The sequence below is a fragment of the Dasypus novemcinctus genome, chromosome 1 (assembly GCF_030445035.2).
Source record: "Dasypus novemcinctus isolate mDasNov1 chromosome 1, mDasNov1.1.hap2, whole genome shotgun sequence".
NCBI lineage: Eukaryota > Metazoa > Chordata > Mammalia > Cingulata > Dasypodidae > Dasypus > Dasypus novemcinctus.
In genome coordinates this window covers 68,647,165-68,667,519 of record NC_080673.1, presented here as the reverse complement: position 1 = coordinate 68,667,519, position 20,355 = coordinate 68,647,165, and the positions used below count along the sequence as shown (strand labels likewise).

The window sequence follows — 20,355 nt, the reverse complement described above, 5'->3', positions numbered from 1 at the left end:
TAAAATGACTGTGGCAGAAGAGGTGCATGCCTACCATATATTGAATTTTCACCTCTATCTTTGAGGTAGTTATTTTTATCCCAAATATACAGATAAGAAAAGTGAGACTTAGAATTTGTAACACTTGTCCATGTAATTTTCCCAGGTCCAAACTCATATCCTTTCTCACATCCTCAGATTCAGCCTCTTTCCCTTCCTGATTCTTCCCCATGCCCTCTCCTTTTAAATATCATTAGACTTAAAATTACTAACTTATAATAACAAACTAATTTATATTGCTGTACCACTGTTTCAGTTTGCCAGAGGAATAGTATATGATTCTATAAGAGTCTCTCACGCAGCTGTGGGGATGCACAAGTCCAGGTTCTGCAGGCAGGCCACAACCAGGGACTGCAGTGAAAGTCTAATGAAGGTTCTTGACAAGTTCTGGGGTATGTTGGCTGTCCAAAGATGAGCTGGGAAATTCTCTCTCAATGCTGGAATCACTTTCCCTTTTAAGGGATTCAGCTGATTGGGTTAAGCTTCACTCATTGCTGATGTTAATCTCCCTGATTGATGTAATTATAACCAGCTGTCTATGATTTACCACTGCAGAAAAGGCAATGGTGACTAAGGTCCATAAATGACCTTGTATTACAGTTAGCCCAGTGCTTGCTTGACCCAACAACTGGACACAGTTACCTGGCCGAGTTGTCACAATAGCCTAATCATCACAGGTTGTTGGGTTTTTTTTGTTTGTTTTTTTTTAAAGATTTATTTATTTCTCTCCCCTTCCCCCACCCCCCCACCCCGGTTGTCTGTTCTCTGTGTCTATTTGCTGCGTCTTCTTTGTCCACTTCTGTTGTCAGCGGCACGGGAATCTGTGTTTCTTTTTGTTGCATCATCTTGTTGTGTCAGCTCTCCGTGTGTGCGGCACCATTCCTGGGCAGGCTGCACTTTCTTTCACGCTGGGCGGCTCTCCTTACGGGGCGCACTCCTTGCCCATGTGACTTCCCTACGCAGGGGACACCCCTGCATGGCAGGGCACTCCTTGCACACATCAGCACTGTGCATGGGCCAGCTGAACATGGGTCAAGGAGGCCCAGGGTTTGAACTGCAGACCTCCCATGTGGTAGACGGACGCCCTAAACACTGGGCCAAGTCTGCCACCAACAGGTTGGTTTTTATAAAGGGGATTTATTTGGGGTAAAAGCTTACAGTCCCAAGGCTGTGAAAAGTCCAGATCAGGGCACCATGGGAGGTGCTTTCTCACCAAAGTCAGCTGCTGTTGATTCTCTTGTCCCAGCACATGGCAAAGCTAGATGGCTTCTCCTTCAGGCTCACCTCTATGAGCTGTTCTGTGGACCCAGCTTCTTTGAGCCTGTAATGGGCTTCTATTTTCCTGAAGTCCTCCTTCTCATTTCAGAATCAAATATGCCAGCTTCCCTTTCCTCTGTCCCTCTGTGTTTCTGTTTATATAAGACCCACAAGAGGGTGGAGATTCAGTCTGAGTCCCCATCTCACTGACTCAATCAAAAGCCTAAAGCAGTCTTACTAAGTAATCTAATAAAAGGGCCCTCAACGAAATTTAATGCAATCAAATGTTATCACACCCACAGGACTAGATTAGTTCTCTTTTTGGGATTCATAAAAATTTCATACTGCCACTACTACTTCTCCTGGGTCACAAGCTTAATTGTGGAGGGAAAAGTATTATTTACACAGATACTTGGAAGATCATCCATCAGTCAACATGGACAGATCTTTCCTTTCCCCCTTTCCTTCCACCCTTCCTTCATTCAGTAGGTTAACCATTTATACATGTTGTGTCTGCCTGTGTCATTTTTGAACAGCTTCCATTTTCATTATTAGAAGTGCCCTGGTTTGAATGAAAAATTATGTGTTCTTCCACCTAAAAAGTCATTTATCTCTCTTCTTTCTTTTACCTGGAAAGGAAATAGAACTTAAACCCTACTTTATAAACCTTTGTGTTGCATTTCAAGTTTGGTTCATCGTATTTGCAAATAAGAAGCAGAGATTGACTCAGATTACCTCAGGAAAAATGAAATTTGTTATAATGGTACACTAGCACTGGAAATTGAAGCAATGACAACTCTAGGGATCAAACTATACTGACAGTCCTTTTTTTTTTTTAAAAGACTTATTTTTATTTCATTTCTCTCACCTTCTCTCTGTACCCTCCCCCTTGTCTGCTCTCTATATCCATTCTCTGTGTGTTCTTCTGTGTCGGCTTGCATTCTTGTCAGGCAGTACTGGGAATCTGTGTCTCTTTGTTGCATCATCTTGCTATATCAGCTCTCCATGTGTGCGGTGCCACTCCTGGGTGAGCTGCACTTTTTTTTTCATGCAGGGCAGCTCTCCTTGTGGGATGCACTCCATGCACGGGGAGCACCCCTACGGGGCACAGCGCTCCTTGTACACGGTAGCCCTGCACAGGGCCAGCTCACCACATGGGCCAGGATACCCTGGGTGCCGAACCCTGGACCTTCTGTATGGTAGGCAGATGCTCTATCATTTGAGCCATATCCACTTCCTGTGACAGTCTTTCTTTTCCATGTCACCTGATTTCTCTTTATCTCTCTCTATCTTATTGTCTCATAATGTACTTTTTTTTTTTTTTTTTTTTTTTTTTTGCTGTGTTTGCTCTGTTTTCTCATTATTACCCACCTCTTTTACTTACCTATATTTTCCTATTCCTTGTAACTTCAGTATTTGTATCTTGGTGGTCCCTTCTGGTCTTTCTTGAGTCAGAAGTTCTTAACCTGGGATCCACTGATGCTTTAAGAATACCTTACACACACTCAGAGTGTGTTTTTATTTGTGTGATTATTTGGTGGAGAGCTTTCAACAGTCTCAAAGTAGTCTGAGACCTAAAAAAGTTATCTAATAATTTTTACATTTATGAAGTTTCTCTAAAGTCAGAATCACAAGAAAGAGACTCTGGCTCAGCCTATCTTTTTCTACCAGCTTACATACAGATCACCTATCTGCTAGTCTATGGATAGCCTACCCTTGGGTCAGATGTAATCTCCTTATCTAATACCACTGTATGATTAAGAAGTATGGGTGCTTACATAGTAGAATATATGACTTTCACTTAAAAGGAGCTTGGGAGTCTAGGAACAGTATTTGGCATTTCCAGTATACTTAATTAATTATTGAATGTGTTATTCTGAGCAAGGCCTCGTATATTGGTCCCTGATATTAAGAGGATGAATTAAGAATCCTGGCCTCCAAAAACTGAAATAACCCAAATGTCCATCAACAAATGAGTAGATAAATAAAACATGGTATGTCCATATAATGAAGTATTACTCAGTAATAAAAATGAATGAACTACTGATATGTAATACAACATGGATGAACATTGAAATATTTATGCTACAGGAAAGAAGCCAGTCAGAAAATGTTGTGTGGATATATGTGTGTGTGTGTGTGTTTTTTGTTTTTTGTTTTTTTTTGTTTTTTTTAAGGAGGCACCGGGGATTGAACTCAGGACCTCATACCTGGGAATCAGGTACTCAACCAGTGAACTACAGCTACTCTCCAATGAGAGTTGGATTTTAATGTTTGTTTTTAGGAGGTACTAGGGATCAAACCCAGGACCACGTATATGGGCCACAGGCATTCAACCACTTGAGCTACATCCATTCCCCTTCTATTTATATTTAATATAGAGAATAGGCAAATATATAGAAAACAGAAAGTAGATTAATGGTTATTAGGCCTTGCAGATAGGGTAGACAGGAAAGGGTGGGAAGTAACTACTAATGGGTATGGGGTTTTTCTTTTATTGTGGTGATAAAAAATACTCTAAAAGTATGGTGATGGTTACACAAATCTATTATATACTAAAATCCATCAAATTGTACATTTTACATGGTGAATTGTATGTGATGGTGTCCTACTAAAGCTGTTATAAATTTTAAAAATCATGACCACAGGATATATATAGTCAGGAGGTAAAATTTACACAAATAATTATAAATTGAAAGAAAGCAATTGACATGCTATTAAAGATGAGAGTCTGGAACGTGTTGATGTATTTTACATATTGGTCATGTGATTCACCTTTAATTCTTTGACAGAGATGAAGGATTTGGGAAGACGGTATGATTACATATAGTTTAGAATGGATTGGAGATCAGAGAAGAGTGTGTGGAAGAGGTAGAATTTGAATTAGAGAATGAAGCAATAATTTTTTTTTTTAAAGATTGGAAGGGCATTCCACAACAGGAGAAAATGGAAAGTTCCAAAGCTATCTGAGACTGAAAACTATTATTAAAAGCAAGAGCCAGGCAGTAGTGCAAGCAGCTGAGCTTGTCCAGAACACTTTTTGTATTTAATGGTTATGGTAACCATGTAACTTGGGTTTTCCATAACAACTCCAATTTATATAATTTATTCTCTCATAACCCCTAGGTTTTCAAAAGCAGCCTGCTAGACCTGAGACAGGGCACATTTTAAATGTTATCAAAAAGATTTATGTTTCCTTAACCACATGAACAAAAAAGGCCTAACTCACATGCCATTCAAGTAATATAATTAATTTCTGCCAATTTTCATGTCAGCATTTGAACATAAATATATTTTTGAGCTGTTCTAACTTAATTCTAGTAAAATCACAGAATGAATTTGGGTATTATGAAAGGGTACCACTAAAATGTACATATATGCCTGACATATCAGTCAAAGCTAACACTATTATTAACACAAAATTCTAGGCGGCAGACTTGGCCCTGTGGTTAGGGTGTCCATCTACCACATGGGAGGTCCACGGTTCAAGCCCCGGGCCTCCCTGACCCGTGTGCAGCTGGCCCATGCGCAGGGCTGATGTGCCCAAGGAGTGCCCTGCCATGCAGGGGTGTCCACCTTGACCCGTGTGCAGCTGGCCCATGCGCAGGGCTGATGTGCCCAAGGAGTGCCCTGCCACGCAGGGGTGTCCACCGCGTAGGGGAGCCCCACGCGCAAGGAGTGCGCCCCATAAGGAGAGCTGCCCAGCGTGAAAGAAAGTGCAGCCTGCCTCAAAATGGTGCCGCCCACACAGAGAGCTGACACAAAGTGATGCAGCCAAAAAAAAAGAAACAGATTCCCATGCCGCTGACAACAGAAGTGGACAAAGAAGACGCAGCAAATAGACACAGAACAGACAACCGGAGTGGGCGGGAAGGGGAGGGAAATAAATAAATAAATCATTTTAAAAACAAAACACAAAATTCTTGTAGTTTAAAGAGATGATTATCCTTTGTGGCCTCTTTTGCTAACTTTGCCTGCTTTTACTGGAGGCCATTAAAGTGTCCTGGAATTTCAGTGTTTATGTCAGCACGTACAGTACTGTCTGGTGGGAAACAAAGGCTAAATGGACGTGAAGAGAAGTATTTTGGGTTTCTCTCCGTATACATATAAAAACTTTTCTCTATATGGTTATTGAAGTTTGTTCAGTATCCATTGAGAAATATAACAAAGTATATTAGTGAAAATATTTGATAAAAGGAAGTTGGGTTTTAATATTTGATAACATCCTTGAATTTTAAAATCTATATAAAGCTACAGATTTCATTTCTTCCCTCTTAAATTATTCCCTAATATCCATTTTTAGAGAAAGAATAATGTGTATTATAGTAGGTGTTTATTTTATGAAAGAAGTTTGTAAATCGGTTTTTTAACCTTTATAGAAATAAGAATTTGGGAAGCAGATGTGGCTCAAGTGATAGGGCTTCAGCCTACCATATGGGAGGACCCAGGTTCAATCCCTGGGCTCCTGTGCAGCAAGCCAGAGCCCATGTGGTAAGCCAGGGCCCACATGGCAGTCACGGAGCAAGATGATGACGCAACAATAGAGAGACAAAGAGGAGAGTCAAGGTGAATGAAGTGTAGCAGAAACCAGGAACCAAGATGGTAAAGTTAATAGGGAACTTCTCTCCACATCAGAGGTTTCCCCAGGATCAAATCACCATGAATCCTACCGGCGAAAGAAGAAGAGAAGTCCAAAAAGAGAAATAGATACAGAAGATCACACAGCGAATGGATACAGACAGCAAAAACAACAGGGTGGGGGGAGAAAGAGGGGAAAGGGGGAAATAAAATATATTTTTTTTAATTATCAGCTGTTTTAAACAGTCAGATTCTGTTGTTTAATAACTACTTTTTAATTAATATGTTTCAGTTCTGGAGGTGGTTTTTGGCAAACCTGGCTTCTGGTGGAGCTGCTGGGGCAACATCCTTATGTGTAGTATATCCGCTAGATTTTGCCCGAACTCGATTAGGTGTTGACATTGGAAAAGGTAAGGGGTTTTTAGAATTACCATCTCTACCTTCTTTGTGTTTTGAACCATGTGTTATTTATTGTAGTTACGCTGGAACAACATTGTTAGTAGATAGAATAAATATTTTATTCTCAACCAAATGGAAGAATCGTAGGACCTAAAGTAAATTACTTTTTTTTTTCTTATAAGACAGCAGGGATAGTCAACATTGTTCTAAGAAAACGGCAAACACAGAGACTATTTATAACTTAGTTCCATTTTTTCCTGGAGAGCCAACTCATAGATCTCTCCATGTACTTAACTCCTTTCTCAGCTAAAGCTGCTCTCTAGTTTTATAGTTCTGATCCTAGGGATTCCTTTTGATAGAGTGTGTTCCTTGTGAACTTTCTGAGAAAGTGGATAGGAGATAAATTGAGATTTGCATGTCTGAAAATGTCTCTGTTTTATTCTTACTTGTTTAATGTTTGGCAGTGTATAGAAATTTGAGTTTAAAGTCATTTTCCTTCATAATTTTGAAAGCATTACTCTGGCTTCTAATTTCTCATGTAACTCTTAAGAAATTGGATCTTTCTTCCTCCTGAGGCATTTTTCTGTGGCATTTTTTTTTTCTTTTGTGTTCCTGTCTGTCCCTGAAAGTCTGACATTTCACAGTGATATAGTTTGATATAATTATGGAGATTGGCCTTATTCAGTTTGACGCCTGGTGTCCAGTTCTGAGAATGGTAGAGTAAGTCAGTTGTCTGATGATGGGACTTGAGTATCCAGCTGCTCCTCTGCTTTTACCCCAAGGAGTAGAATTTCGTCTAATTTCTAAGTCTCTCCGGCGTTATTGGGAGCAAAGGGGCTTTTTTCTCAACAATATCCCCTTTGCAAGAAAATAGGTCTCATTATCCTCTGCTTTACTAAGTGAATTATCACTCTTCTACCTTTTACATCTTGCAAAAATTTAAGAATTTCATTTTCTGTGATGTACTCTTCTTTTTCTGTGTGGCTTTAACCCTGTATTATTCTTTTACTCTTTTTTTTTTTTAAAGGAGGCACCAGGGATTAAGCCTGGGACCTCATACGTGGGAAACAGGTCTCTACCACTGAGCTACACCTGCTCTCCTTTACTATCATTTTAATAAAGATTTCTTCAGGTAGCAGCAATTCATTCAACAATTATTGAATGTGTGTGTGTAATATTTGTAAAGCATATTAGACATGGAGCTCATTCATGCCCGTGTACCTTACAGTCTAGGAAAGAATACAACATGGTAAATAAACAAATGACTAAAATATACTGTCATTTAGTGATAAATGCTTTGAAAACAAATTTAAGAGAAAAGAGCGGCACCAAGTTTAGGTAAGTGATCAGAGAAAATGAGAAGAGGTGGGCAGTTTGAGCAAAGATAAAAAAAATTCCATCTGTCATATTTAACTAGAAGTCCAAATATTTGAATTACTAAGAAAGTGAAAATAATTCAATGTATCATGTTTTAAATTCTGTAGTTTTATTTTTTTCTCTCAAAGTTAAGAGAATTTAGTTTTTGTTGGAAAGACTACATCCTATGTAAAAGAGTTTAAAATGTTATCTAAGAATTCTAAGTCAAGGGAAAAAAATAGAAAAATATGATTCTTCATCTAAAAATATTTACCCTAACATTACTAGTTTGGCGTTTTACTTTTTGCCTCCCAGCTGAAGCTAGTTCTGGAGTTTTTCATTCCTGAGTATTTTCTGAACCCCAACTAGTAACTTCTGGGAATTTTATTGAAATATTTTAAGTCAGATTGCATGAATCAGAATCTTTTCATAAGAGAGTAATATTTTCCGTTGAATTATTCTAAGGTACTACTTGAAATCTTAATAACCTTTAAATGAATGGGAGGATTTTGATTTGTGTGTCAATTTCTCATTTGCAGTTCAGAAATATTTAAATCTATAAAATTTTTTATTTTTATTAAAGTGTTTATCTGATATATAATGTTGCTAATGAATGTTAAATGGTTTTATTTTAGGTCCTGCAGAGCGACAATTCAAAGGTTTAGGTGACTGTATTATCAAAATAGTAAAAGCCGATGGAATTGTTGGTTTATACCAAGGATTTGGTGTTTCAGTTCAGGGCATTATTGTGTATCGAGCCTCTTATTTTGGAGCTTATGATACAATCAAGGTAATTTTGTGGTTTTAACTTGCTTTATTAAATAAATGGTTCATTTTCATTCAAAAGATAGGTTTACTTTTAAAATTAGGTAAATTAATGAAATAGAGACACTATGGAATTCTGTTTAATCATTACTTTGTCTTCACCTAATTAAATTATAAATTTATTAAGGTTCTGACTTTAGATATAAAGCATGTTTCCAAATATTAGGTTTTTATGGTTTCACACAGAAATATTCACTATGTATCACTTTGTAAATGGAAGACATGATCAAATCTTTGGCCATGTAGCAAGACATCATCTAACAATTTTTCTGATTTTACATTAACTTTATTATCATTTCTTTACATGCAAAGAGTAATTTACACTTGTCATTTGGGGAAATATGAAAGGTACTTTAAATAAATGTTGTCATAACTCAATTATCTATTGGAAACTGTTAGATTTTGTATTCTCTAAGTTATTTTGCAGTTTGCCTCGGCATTTCAGATCTTATTAGTACTTATATAAGGGTCAGGAAAGATTATAATAGTGGTTAAATTTTTTTGAGCTGTTACCAGTTTTAAGAAACTTTTAAGTGCTTTACATTCTTATAGTGTTCTGAGATGGCTTTAATATATCTGATTTAAAGATAAATAACCTAAAAAGAGTTAAATAATTTGCTAATTAAGTGATAGGCAAAGCCTGTGCTGGAATCGCTATGTCTTAAAGCTTCCAGAAAGAAACAATGACATTTTTATCTGTATTGTATGTTAATAAGTAAGATAAAAACAAGAAAAAATTGACAATAGGTTTATATAGTCTCATTGCCCTCCCTCATTAGCATAAATGTAATTGAATGTCATTTTTAGTGTGGTCTGGATATATTGCTTTTTTTTTTTTTGTTAAGATTTATTTTTTTATTTATTTCTCTTCCCTCCCCCCCCCCCCCCCAGTTGTCTGCTCTGTGTGTCCATTTGCTGTATGTTCTTCTGTGACCACTTCTATCCTTATCAGCGGCACCGGGGTTCTGTGTTTCTTTTTGTTGCATCAGCTCTCCGTGTGTGCGGCGCCATTCCTGGGCAGGCTGCACTTTCTTTCGCAGTGAGCAACTCTCATTACGGGGTGCACTCCTACGCAGGAGGCACCCCTATGGCACAGCACTCCTTGTGCACATCAACACCTTGCATGGGCCGGCTCCACACAGGTCAAGGAGACCCAGGGTTTGAACTGCGGACCTCCCATGTGGTAGGCGGATGCCCTATCCTTTGGGCCAAGTCTGCTTCCCAGGATATATTATTTGTAGTGTACTTTTTAGGTGTGGTAATGGAAATTACATTTGTTTAATTACAGAAAAATTTATGTGTACTTTACCTTGAGTTTTCTCTGTTGTCATCTACAGTAGTTGTGAAATTTAGGAATGTAGTTCTTTGTTGGCTTAGAGCTTTAAACTGATGAATATCATCTGTTGATGATAATGAGCTGCATTATTTCCATTTTTTTCAACTCTGAAGAAGAGCCGTGGAAAAACTGTTTTGGGCCACTGGCTCCCCTTATCCTTAGTTTTAGGTGCCATTATTTATTTTTTATTTTATTCATTTTGTAAAAATATTACATTCAAAAAATATGAGGTCCCATTCAACCCCACCACCCCCACCCCACCACTCCCCCCCCCCCAGCAACACTCACTCCCATCGTCATGACACATCCATTGCATTTGGTAAGTACATCTCTGGACATCTCTGCACCTCATGGTCAATGGTCCACATCATAGCCCATACTCTCCCACGTTCCATCCAGTGGGCCCTGGGAGGATTTACAGTGTCCAGTGATTGCCCCTGAAGCACCATCCAGGGCAACTCCTAATCTTAGGTGCCATTATTAATAAATTCCTTGTAATAGCAGATATACTTCTGAAGTGTAGTCATGTATGGCATTCCCCTTTCTTATTTATCTCCTGTAATTTTTAATTGCATTCAATGCAACAGTTTTTATTTCATTTTAAATCTAGTTGAGCCCTCTTTTATATATTTATAACAATTATCTTATCCTTTGTCTTAAGAAATTAAAACATTTTGTAAATTGTATGGTTACTTGACAAATTTTTCTTTTCTAGGGTTTATTACCAAAACCAAAGGAAACCCCATTTCTTGTCTCCTTTTTAATTGCTCAAGTTGTGACTACATGCTCTGGAATACTCTCTTATCCCTTTGACACAGTTAGAAGACGTATGATGATGCAGGTATTTTATATTATTATTTATAAGCTTGATTGAGTGTTTTAACTTATCTGATGTCCAGGTATCATTCAAATTTTAGAGAAATTTTGGTCATTTGTTTTATCTAGCTAAAATAAGTATGTGATATGTTTTGTCTTATATTCTTTCCTATCCAAAAACAGCCATCAAAAAGCAAAGCTTCTTCCTCATCCATCATCAGAATATACAGAAATACCTTCCACTTTGATAGCATACATTGGTTGGAGAATGGAAGGGGATAGCAGGCAGGATTGGAGAAATATGTCTATCTTAACTGAGATGATAGATTAATTAGAATAAGCCATTGATATATGTGACAATGTGTTGTAGTATATTTTAATAAAAGTATATAATTGTGAACTCAAAAGAATGACAGATTGTTTATAATTATCTAAGTTCTAAATATAAACCCACAAACCAAAATTTCACTTCATTCAATCTCCATTGCTGTTACTTGCTACATGATTCAGGAAATAATTTTAGTACTTCATTTATGCCAAGCTATGGTGACACAAAGTAAGATAGAACCTGTACTTCTGTCTAACACTGAATACATACATATACAGCTAATGGTGCCAGGAATGCACAGAGAAACGGTACCCAAATGCCTAAATTATATCCTCTTGGAGAGCCAAATCTTAATGAATGGACTTTCTTCAGACAATGAGAATGCATTCTAAGATGGAAGAAAACATGCTGAGAGGTATGTATGGTTTGAGAAGCAGTTCAGTATAACAGAAGCATACATTTCATGAGGGCATGCAAAAATAATGAAGCTGGAAAACTAGAGAAGTAATAGAGTGCTTACTGTGTGCCAGATACTCTCCTGAGCATTTTGCACTTTAACTCATTTAATGCTCAAAACAAAGCTATTTTATATGCCTTCATAATGGTCTTTGGAGAACGTAGTAGGGCCACCCAAAAGGGTAAAGGGTATCTAGCCCCTTATTTTACTCACAGACTACCCTTAAATTTCTCTCTTTTACATTATATTTCCTCTGGATCTGTTGTAGCTATCTCAATTTTAATATATTGAGAAATTTATCAGAATGTAAAATTAATTTACATGTAAATTGTTAATTAGATAATGATCTTGTGTCACTGTTAAATTTCCTGATTTTGATAGCTGTGTTATGGGTATGTAGGAGAATGTCCTTATTCTTAGAAAAAGCACGCTAAAATGTTGAAAGAAAAGAGGCATGGTATCTACAATTTACTCTGAAAATGGTTCAGAAGATAAATTGGGATAATGAGTGTTTCTATATATGTGTATGTGTTACATATAGAGAGAGAGGGAGAGATGAAAATGATAAAACAATTTCAATAAGATGTTAACTGAATATGGGTGTGGTGGTCTGGAGCGATGTGTAAGAAAAACATGTTCTTAAACTTAATCTGTTCTTGTGGGTGTAACCCATTGTAAGTAGGACCTTTCGATGAGGCTATGGTGTGGCCCAACCCATCCAGGATAGATCTTAATCCTATTACTGGAGTCCTTTATAAGCAGAATAAAATTCAGACCAACAAAGAAAGCCACGGAGTAAGCAGCCAGAAGCTGACTAACAACAGAATCCAGAAAAGAAGGGAGCAACCAAGGGGTGCTGCCATGTACCTTGCCATGTAACAAGCTACGAAACAAAGGGTCACTGGCATCCAACCCCAGTATGCCACAGTCTTTAGGGAGAAAGCATCATCTTGATGATGCCTTTATTTGGACGTCTATCTATCTTAGCTCAAAACTATGAGCTAATAAATTCCCATTATTTAAGTTCTCCCTTTGCATTGTATAACCTTGAGCAGCATAGGAAACCAAAACAGATTTTGGTACCAGTAAGAGTAGGGTTTAGCTGTTGCAAATACCAAAAATGTGGAAACTGCTTTGAATTGAGTAATGGTAGAGGCAGGAAGAATTGTGAACTGTCTAAGAGAAAAATCCTAGATTGCTGTGCAGAGGCTCTTGGTGGAACTATGGATGGTAAAGGTACTTTCGATGAGGCTTTAGAAAGAAATGTTGAATGTATTATTGGAAAATGGAGGAAATGTAATCCTTTTTTTTTTTTTAAGTGGCAGAAAGCTTGGTGAAATTGAATTCTGATGTCGGTTAGAAGGCAGAACTTTTAAAGTGATGAACTTGGACATTTAGCTGAGGAGATTTCCAAGCTAAGTGTGGAAAAGTACAGTCTGGTTTCTCCTTGGCAGCTTATAGTGAAATGCAAAAGGAAAGGGATAAACTAAAAAATTAACTCTTAAGCACAAAGAAACCAGAAATTGACTGGAAAATTCTGAGGCTATCCAGATAGTATACTGTGAGACTAGAGCCAGAAATGGCTCTTCTGGAACTTCCCTGAGCTTCAGACGTGGAGTCCCTGGAGAATGAGGCTTGATGTGAGGGTTTAACTGAAAATGAATCCAAGTGAGGACTTCAAGTGCAATTATGCAGGAAAAAGCTATGGAAAATCCTTCTGTCTGATGCATTGGATCCCTGTGAGCTACATGCAAAGCTGACAAGTTTTTTGCAAGATTTACATGAACGGTACCACTGCTAGCCTGGACTGAAAGAGATGATGAGGGATGAACTGAAGGAAGAATCATTTCAAGGGCAGAACCGTGGATGCAAAGGTCTGGGCCCAAGAAACTTCTTTGGGCTAACAAAGAGGGCCCACCCATATATCTGGATAGGGCAAGTCTGCCCTGGTACTCAGAGACGGCAGGTCTTCCACCCCATTGTTCTGGAAAAGTGTTGCTATCCCAGTGCTCCAAGTTGGTGGGGCTTGTGTCCCAGTGTTTGAGAAAAGATTGGCTGCCACTCCAGTGCTTGGAGAGAGTAGTGCTGTGCCCCAGGGTTTGCAGAGAGCTTGGCCACCATCCCAGTACCCTACACACGTAGAGGTAAAGCCCCAGAGTTCAGGAAGAGCACTCTGCTGCCTAAGTACTTGAAGAGGATAGCACTGCCATTGCATCAGACCCAGAGGGCAAAACATCAAACTCTAGAACTCTCAGACCTTGAATCTAATGGAGTCTGCCCTGCTGTGTTTCAGAATTGTTTGAGACCTGTGGCCTGTTGACTTCTGGAATGGGAATGTTTATTTTATGCTATGTCCTCCATTGCATATAGGGAGCAGATAACTTGTTTTTTAGGTTTCACAGACCCACAGATAGAGAGACATTATGCCCCAGGACAGACCACACCCATAACAGATTTTGATGAGACTCTGTACTTAACTTTGTTACAGAAATTACTTAAGGCTTTTGAGATGTTATGCAATGAATGTATTTGCATGTTAGAAGAATGTACCTTTTGGGGGTTCCAGTGGTGGAATATGATGGTTTGAAGCTGTATGTACCCAAAAAAAAATATTCCCTTGAACTTAATACATTCCTGCAGGTGTGAACCCATTGTAAGTAGGACCTTTTGATGAGGTACCTTCAGTTAAAGAGGTATGGCCACTTCATTCAGGGTGGTTCTTTATCCTATTACTGGAGTCCTTTATAAGCTGAATGAAATTCAGGCAGAGAAAAAGAAAACCACAGAGGGAACTCTGCCAAAAGCTGAAACCAACAGAACAATGAGAGAAGAGAGAAGCCAGAAGTCATGTGCCTTGCCATGTATATTAGTCAGCCAAAAGGGTGCTGATGCAAAATATCAGAAATCTGTTAGCTTTTATAAAGGGTATTTATTTGGGTAGAAGCTTACAGTTACCAGGCCATAAAGTATAAGTGACTTCCCTCACTAAAGTCTGTTGTCACATGTTGGAACAAGCTAGCTGCCATCATTCAGCCTTCCTCTTACTTTTATGACTCTGTGGTCCCTGCTTCTTCCAGTATCATCTGTAGGCCATCCGGCTCTCTACACTTCGTCTCTCTCCCTGGGGCTCAATTCTCTCTGGCCTCAGGCATGCTTCTCTCCACAATGTCAGCTGTAGACTTTCTCTCTTCCTGGGTCCTCTGCCATGTCTGTGGGGCTGTCTGTATTCCTCTGTGTTCTTCTCCTGTGTGTTTACTTCCCAGGCTCCAGCTCAAAATTCCCTTGTGTCCTCCTACTTTGTGTGTTTACTTCCCCAGGTTCCACATTAAAACTCCAGCATCAGCTTCTCTGCTCTGCCATGTAATTTTATCTTGAGTCCATGCCCACCAAGGGGATGGGGACTAACTTCCTACTGATGTGGCCCAGTCAAAACCTTAATCATTATTTAATCAAGTAAAAGTGAAACCTCTGAATCCAATACAGCCTAATGTGCAAACAGTCCAGTTTACAAACATAATCCAATATCTAGTTTTGGAATTCATAAATACTACTGAACTACTACACCATGGGACAAGCTAAGAACCAAGGATCACCAGCAGCCAGCCCCAGACCACCACAATCTTTAGGGAGAAAGCATCGCTTTGATGATGCCTTGTTTTGGATTTTTTTTAAAACATCAAATCTGTGAGCCATTAAATTCTTATTGTTTAAGTCAATCCATTGCATGGTATTTGCTTGAGCAATCAAACTGAAACAATGGGTAAAGGTTATGGAGAAGTTCTTTTTACTATTGTAACTTTTCTGTAAATAAGATTTAAGCCATTACCAAAAACAGAAACATAGAAGTTGTAGTAGCAGAGAAGTTGGATGTACACAGTATCGAAGGCCAGGACAAGAGAACTCTGAGAAGGAAGATGATTTATTTCAACTGGCCGGACTCGCCATACTCCTGTCCTGATAAAAACTGAGCCCCAAATAGAATTTTGGGTTCCCTTTTATACATAAAAGATGTAAGGGTGGGGATTTAAATGGTGCTTTTATGAAATAAAATTACTTTCTTTGTTAAGTGTTTGTCTAAGTACCAGATAGGTTTTGAATTAACGTATTCCCCACATTCCAGGTAAGCTTGAATTAACATATCGCCCACATTCCATTTGGATGCAACCTTGAATACACATCCTTTCAGAACATTCAAAGTCTAAAGGGCCTATGTTAATTGGATTTCTAAGCACACTTGGATACAGATTATTTTGAATTCATGCACAGGTATAGTAAAGCTGACAAGAAGATAATTGAGTTGGGAGTAAAAGAGGCATTGGAATTTGCCTTCCTGAGTTCAAACTCTTATCCTGAATAAAATAGAGGAAAACCATATTCCTTACAAAATCATAATAATGTAAAAATTGAGGCTATAAATTCAACTAAAAATAAGTGGAAATCTTTAACTGAAAGTAAAAGAATTTAAGGAAAAGTTAAAAATATGAATTAGACTACCAAAAAAATTATAAAACAACTGTTGAAGAAAAGGAAAAGTAATAAAACTAAAATTTGTTTTTAACCATCTTTAGAGAAATCAGATCAAATAATCTAAAGAAAAAATTGAAGAAGGGAAGATTATGGGGGCTTTTTAATCTGTATTTGCTCATTTGTTTTTACAGTGATCATGGATTATTTATGGAATCAATAAAATTTAAAAATAACATATTTTGAGCCTAGAAATATGCCAATGACAGTGAATCCTTTCGTGAATCAAAATATAATTATAAAATCCTTCTGGATAGGACTAAAGCTAAATGTTTCCTACTGTAATACCTAGCACAATTTTAGGCATGTAGTAGATTATTAAATAATACATAATATTTTGAGTCTTGAGAAAGATTATTACATTACTGTTATCCACCAGGTTAGGTAGCAATATAGTATGAATTGGTAATGACAATACCAATATAGTATTTCAGTAAATTTGTCATGTCATTATACATTTTTCCTCAAGCCTAGAGCAGTTAACATGAAATCCAGTGAATATTTATTATGTCTTTCTCTTTTCTTATAAACCTGTCTATGTTCCCTTTCTAAAGCAGTCTTAAAGGGTGCTAAAACCTGAGGTTTGGATCACCATTAAAGCCTAAAAATGTGTCTTTCTAAAAAAGTTACATTCTCCAGAATAAGAAGAAACATTTAGGCCTTTTTAATGCTAAAAAAGAACATGCTCCTTAAAACCAACATAACTGCATTTTCTTTTTCAAACAGTTGGGTGCAAAGGAGAAATAATACCTGATTGACCAACCTTGCAGTTATTAATAGTCTCAATGACATTTAAAAAGTTATGATTGCTTTAGAAGAAATTCAGAAAGCAGGATCTCAGCTCCCTTTCTCTTATTGTCCCTCCTGATTTTCAGTATTGAAATGTAATGTTAATTTACGTCCACTGTAAAGGCATGTATGGATTACCATAAAACCTTGACAGAATGACATTTTAAAACCGAGTAAATGGGGAAGCAGACTTGGCCCAATGGATAGGGCTTACCACATGGGAGGTCCGCAATTCAAACCCCAGGCCTCCTTGACTCATGTGGAACTGGCCCATGCACAGTGCTGATGGGCGCAAGGAGTGCCCTGCCATGCAGGAGTATCCCCCGCATAGGGGAGCCCCACGCGCAAGGAGTGCGCCCCATAAGGAGAGCCGCCCAGTGCAAAAGAAAGTGCAGCCTGCTCTAGGATGGCACCGCACAAACGGAGAGCTGACACAAGATGACACAACAAAAAGAAACAGATTCCCGGTGCCGCTGATAAGGATAGAAGTGATCACAGAAGAATACACAGAGAATGGACACAGAAAACAGACACGGGGGTGGGGGGGTGGGATAAATAAAAAATCTTAAAAAAAAAAAAGTAAATGCAAATGCTTGCATACGTTCAGACTAGTCGCACAGTTACATTAGGATTTCACTTCAATTTTGGCAGTAGGAAGAATAGTTTAAAAACATTTTGTTGGAAATAAACTATTCGAAATTAAACTTTTTTATTAGTTATTCAAATCCAAGGTGTGAGGAATGATTATAAAATGTTATCAGGAGTTTTTTTTTCTTCCTTACTCATTCTTTCACCTTTACATCCTTTTCTTACCTTTCTTCACTAGCTAAGACCTTTGATTATTATATTTTAGAAGTAATATCTGACAGTGTTGTATTCCTGAAATTACAGGGAATGCCTTCAATGTTGTGTAACTTAAATGTTTGTAATGGGTTACTGTATTACCCTTTACCATGTCATTTCTCTCTGGCTACAGCATATTTTAATCATGAATGCCAGTGATGTTTTCCCTGTGTATATTGAGGTGGTCATGTCTTTGTTTCTCTTTTAAGGTGAATGTAGCATATACTATTCATCTGTTTTATGTTGATAAACCAACCTTTATCCCTGGGTCCATCTTGACCATGATATACTTATTATATTTTGTATCCTTTGATGGATTTTATTTTCTAGGTTTTGTTTAGGATCTTTGCATCCCTGTTTCAGTGACATTGACTTGTCATTTTACATTCCTTTTTTGCCCTAGTCTGGTTTTGGTATCAGGGCTTTGCTATTATAGAAGTTGAGAGGTTCAATTATTTGTGTATAGTAAGGCCAGGACTCAGGAATAATTTTTGGGAAGGAAAAATGATTGATTTACAGCCGACCGGGCTCAGAGCTTCTCACTCTAAAATCTGAGCCCCGAACAAGATTTTTGAGTTCCTTTTATACAGAGGAAGGGCCAAATGGTTCTTTGTTTCAGTACTCAATAGGCTTGAATTAGCATATTATCTTCCATATCCTAAGTAAGCTTTTAGCATGGACTCCATACCTTCTAGATAAGCTTTTAGCAAATTTGGTATGCATTTTCCCTGAATATTTAGAGAGTTTGCATTGCTAAATTGCCTCCTGGGACTGGAGTCGTTGCCATGGTCACCAAGGGCAGGGCTGCAGCCTGTCACTGTTCCACACCCACAATTCAGGACACATACAGCTTAGGTTATCTATGAAGAGACGAACAGCCTCTCACCCAGAGGCCACCTCATTATGAGGCCTCATAAAATGTGCTGGGGATTCTTCCCACTTTTTCTCTTCTCTAGAGTAATTTCTGTATGATAGAATTAAATAACTGTTTAGTAGAACTCACATAAAAAGCTATCTGGACATTATAAAGTTGTCCATAATATCCTCTTGCACGTTAATCTCTGGGTCATCTACAGTTAGGTTACCTTTGTGATTTCTAATACTTTGGGGACATTTTCTCTTTTTTCCTAAACAATATTCCAAAAATTTTCCAGTAAAATACTTCAAATAACTAACTTTTTACTTTTTATGCTATTGTGTTTATTTTCAGTTTCCTTTATTTCTCCTATTTATTCTGGTTAATTCCTACTACTTTCTTTTAGGTTTATTCTTTTTCTGAAAATGTTTAAGTTGCTTATTTTCTGCCTTTTCTGATGTTTCAAGGTCATTTTCTTATAAGTGCTGCTCAAACTGCATCTCTCACACAGGAATATTTTTGGTTATCCTTTGTTTTTAATATTTACTCAAGCTTTTTATTAATATCCAATCATATGATTTTTTTAGTTACCTTTTTTGCAGTTGATTTCTCAGTTGCACTGTAGTCCGTGGATAAGTCATGGTCTATGTGGTGCCATCTTTTAAAATTTGTTAAGCCTAGGGTGTGGTTAGTTTTGAAGGGTTACTGAAAATAATGAATATTCTCTGAACATTGGGTACAATATTCAACATATGTCCATTAACCTAATACACTGTTAATCTTACCTATTCTTAAGACTGAATGAAGACTACCTTAAGAAAAATAGTAAAATGACAGCAAACTGTTTGTCTTTCTTCATATAGAGTGGTGAGGCTGAACGACAATATAAAGGAACCTTCGACTGCTTTGTGAAGATATACCAGCATGAGGGAATTGGTGCATTTTTTCGTGGTGCCTTCTCCAATATCCTTCGTGGTACAGGGGGTGCTTTGGTGCTGGTTTTATATGACAAAATTAAAGAATTCCTTAATATTGACATTGGAGGAAGTTCATCAGGAGATTAAATTGAGAGATGCATGTATTTAACTTGTTAAAAATACAGATTACATAGCTGCCATTTGTATATATTTTGATAGTATATTATTACTGTCAGTATTAAGTGCTAATTCTGCAATAGAGCCTAGCTTTTTTCAAGGATTTGAATTCTAAAACAGAAATGCAGGGTTCCTTCTCACTTAGACTCACGCACATTAATGAGACATTTTACTTACAAGTAACATGGTATTTCTATTAGTTTATAATCCTTTTCTTACTTTTGTTATGAAAAATTAAAGTATATGATGCTGAAATGCAAGAAATGAAAGTATCGTCTTTTAAATTGTATTCTATTAATATATTTGTCTTCCCATCTTTCCAAATCATATGGTATGATTAGTATTTCTTAAAACTTAACGAGAAATGTCATCATTTAGTTCTATAAACATAAATTTTTCTTCTGCAGCTTCTCAGATAGCTTAGTTCAGGTATTACCATCTCTAGTGTTTATGATACATACATTTTAGTAAGCACAGATTCTATATTTGATCATAAAAATTTTTGATAATGACTTTAACGACACTATAAACCTGTAGTTGGAAAATAAAAGATATAAAATGTCTTATCTGCTAACATTTATCTTTAAATAAAATCCTCCTATTGTGACTATATCTTGGAACAAAGAATTTACTCTTGAAAATTAGTTTCTGTACTAATAAAGGGTGATGATAAAGGAAGTTCATAATTGTTATAAATGAGCTTTCCTCTCTGACTGTAACTTAATTATAAGCAGAGAATAATGATTTTTTCCCCCTGTATTGAGAACTGGTATAAGGACAGGGAACAAAGGTATTTCTCAGTGAAAAAGTATAAGCAGATTGCCTGGGTTTCCTTATAGGTGTCTGTCTGGTTTTTCA

General features: G+C 37.4%; 1 protein-coding gene across 2 annotated transcripts in view; it reads left to right on the top strand.

The window, feature by feature from the left end:
- SLC25A31 (solute carrier family 25 member 31) overlaps positions 1-20,109 on the top strand; it is a 32,161-nt gene extending 12,052 nt beyond the window's left edge. Inside the window, exons 3-7 of one of the 2 annotated variants that reach the window (XM_058292768.2) lie at positions 6,167-6,284; positions 8,265-8,419; positions 10,506-10,631; positions 11,213-11,349; positions 19,267-19,439. In XM_058292768.2, the coding sequence (XP_058148751.1) occupies positions 6,167-6,284; positions 8,265-8,419; positions 10,506-10,631; positions 11,213-11,326 (513 nt within the window). In that variant the 3' untranslated portion in view covers positions 11,327-11,349; positions 19,267-19,439. Of the gene's footprint in view, positions 1-6,166; positions 6,285-8,264; positions 8,420-10,505; positions 10,632-11,212; positions 11,350-19,266 lie in introns of both variants that reach the window. The other variant, XM_004466245.4, reaches the window with a different exon arrangement.
- Positions 20,110-20,355: the final 246 nt, after the last annotated feature.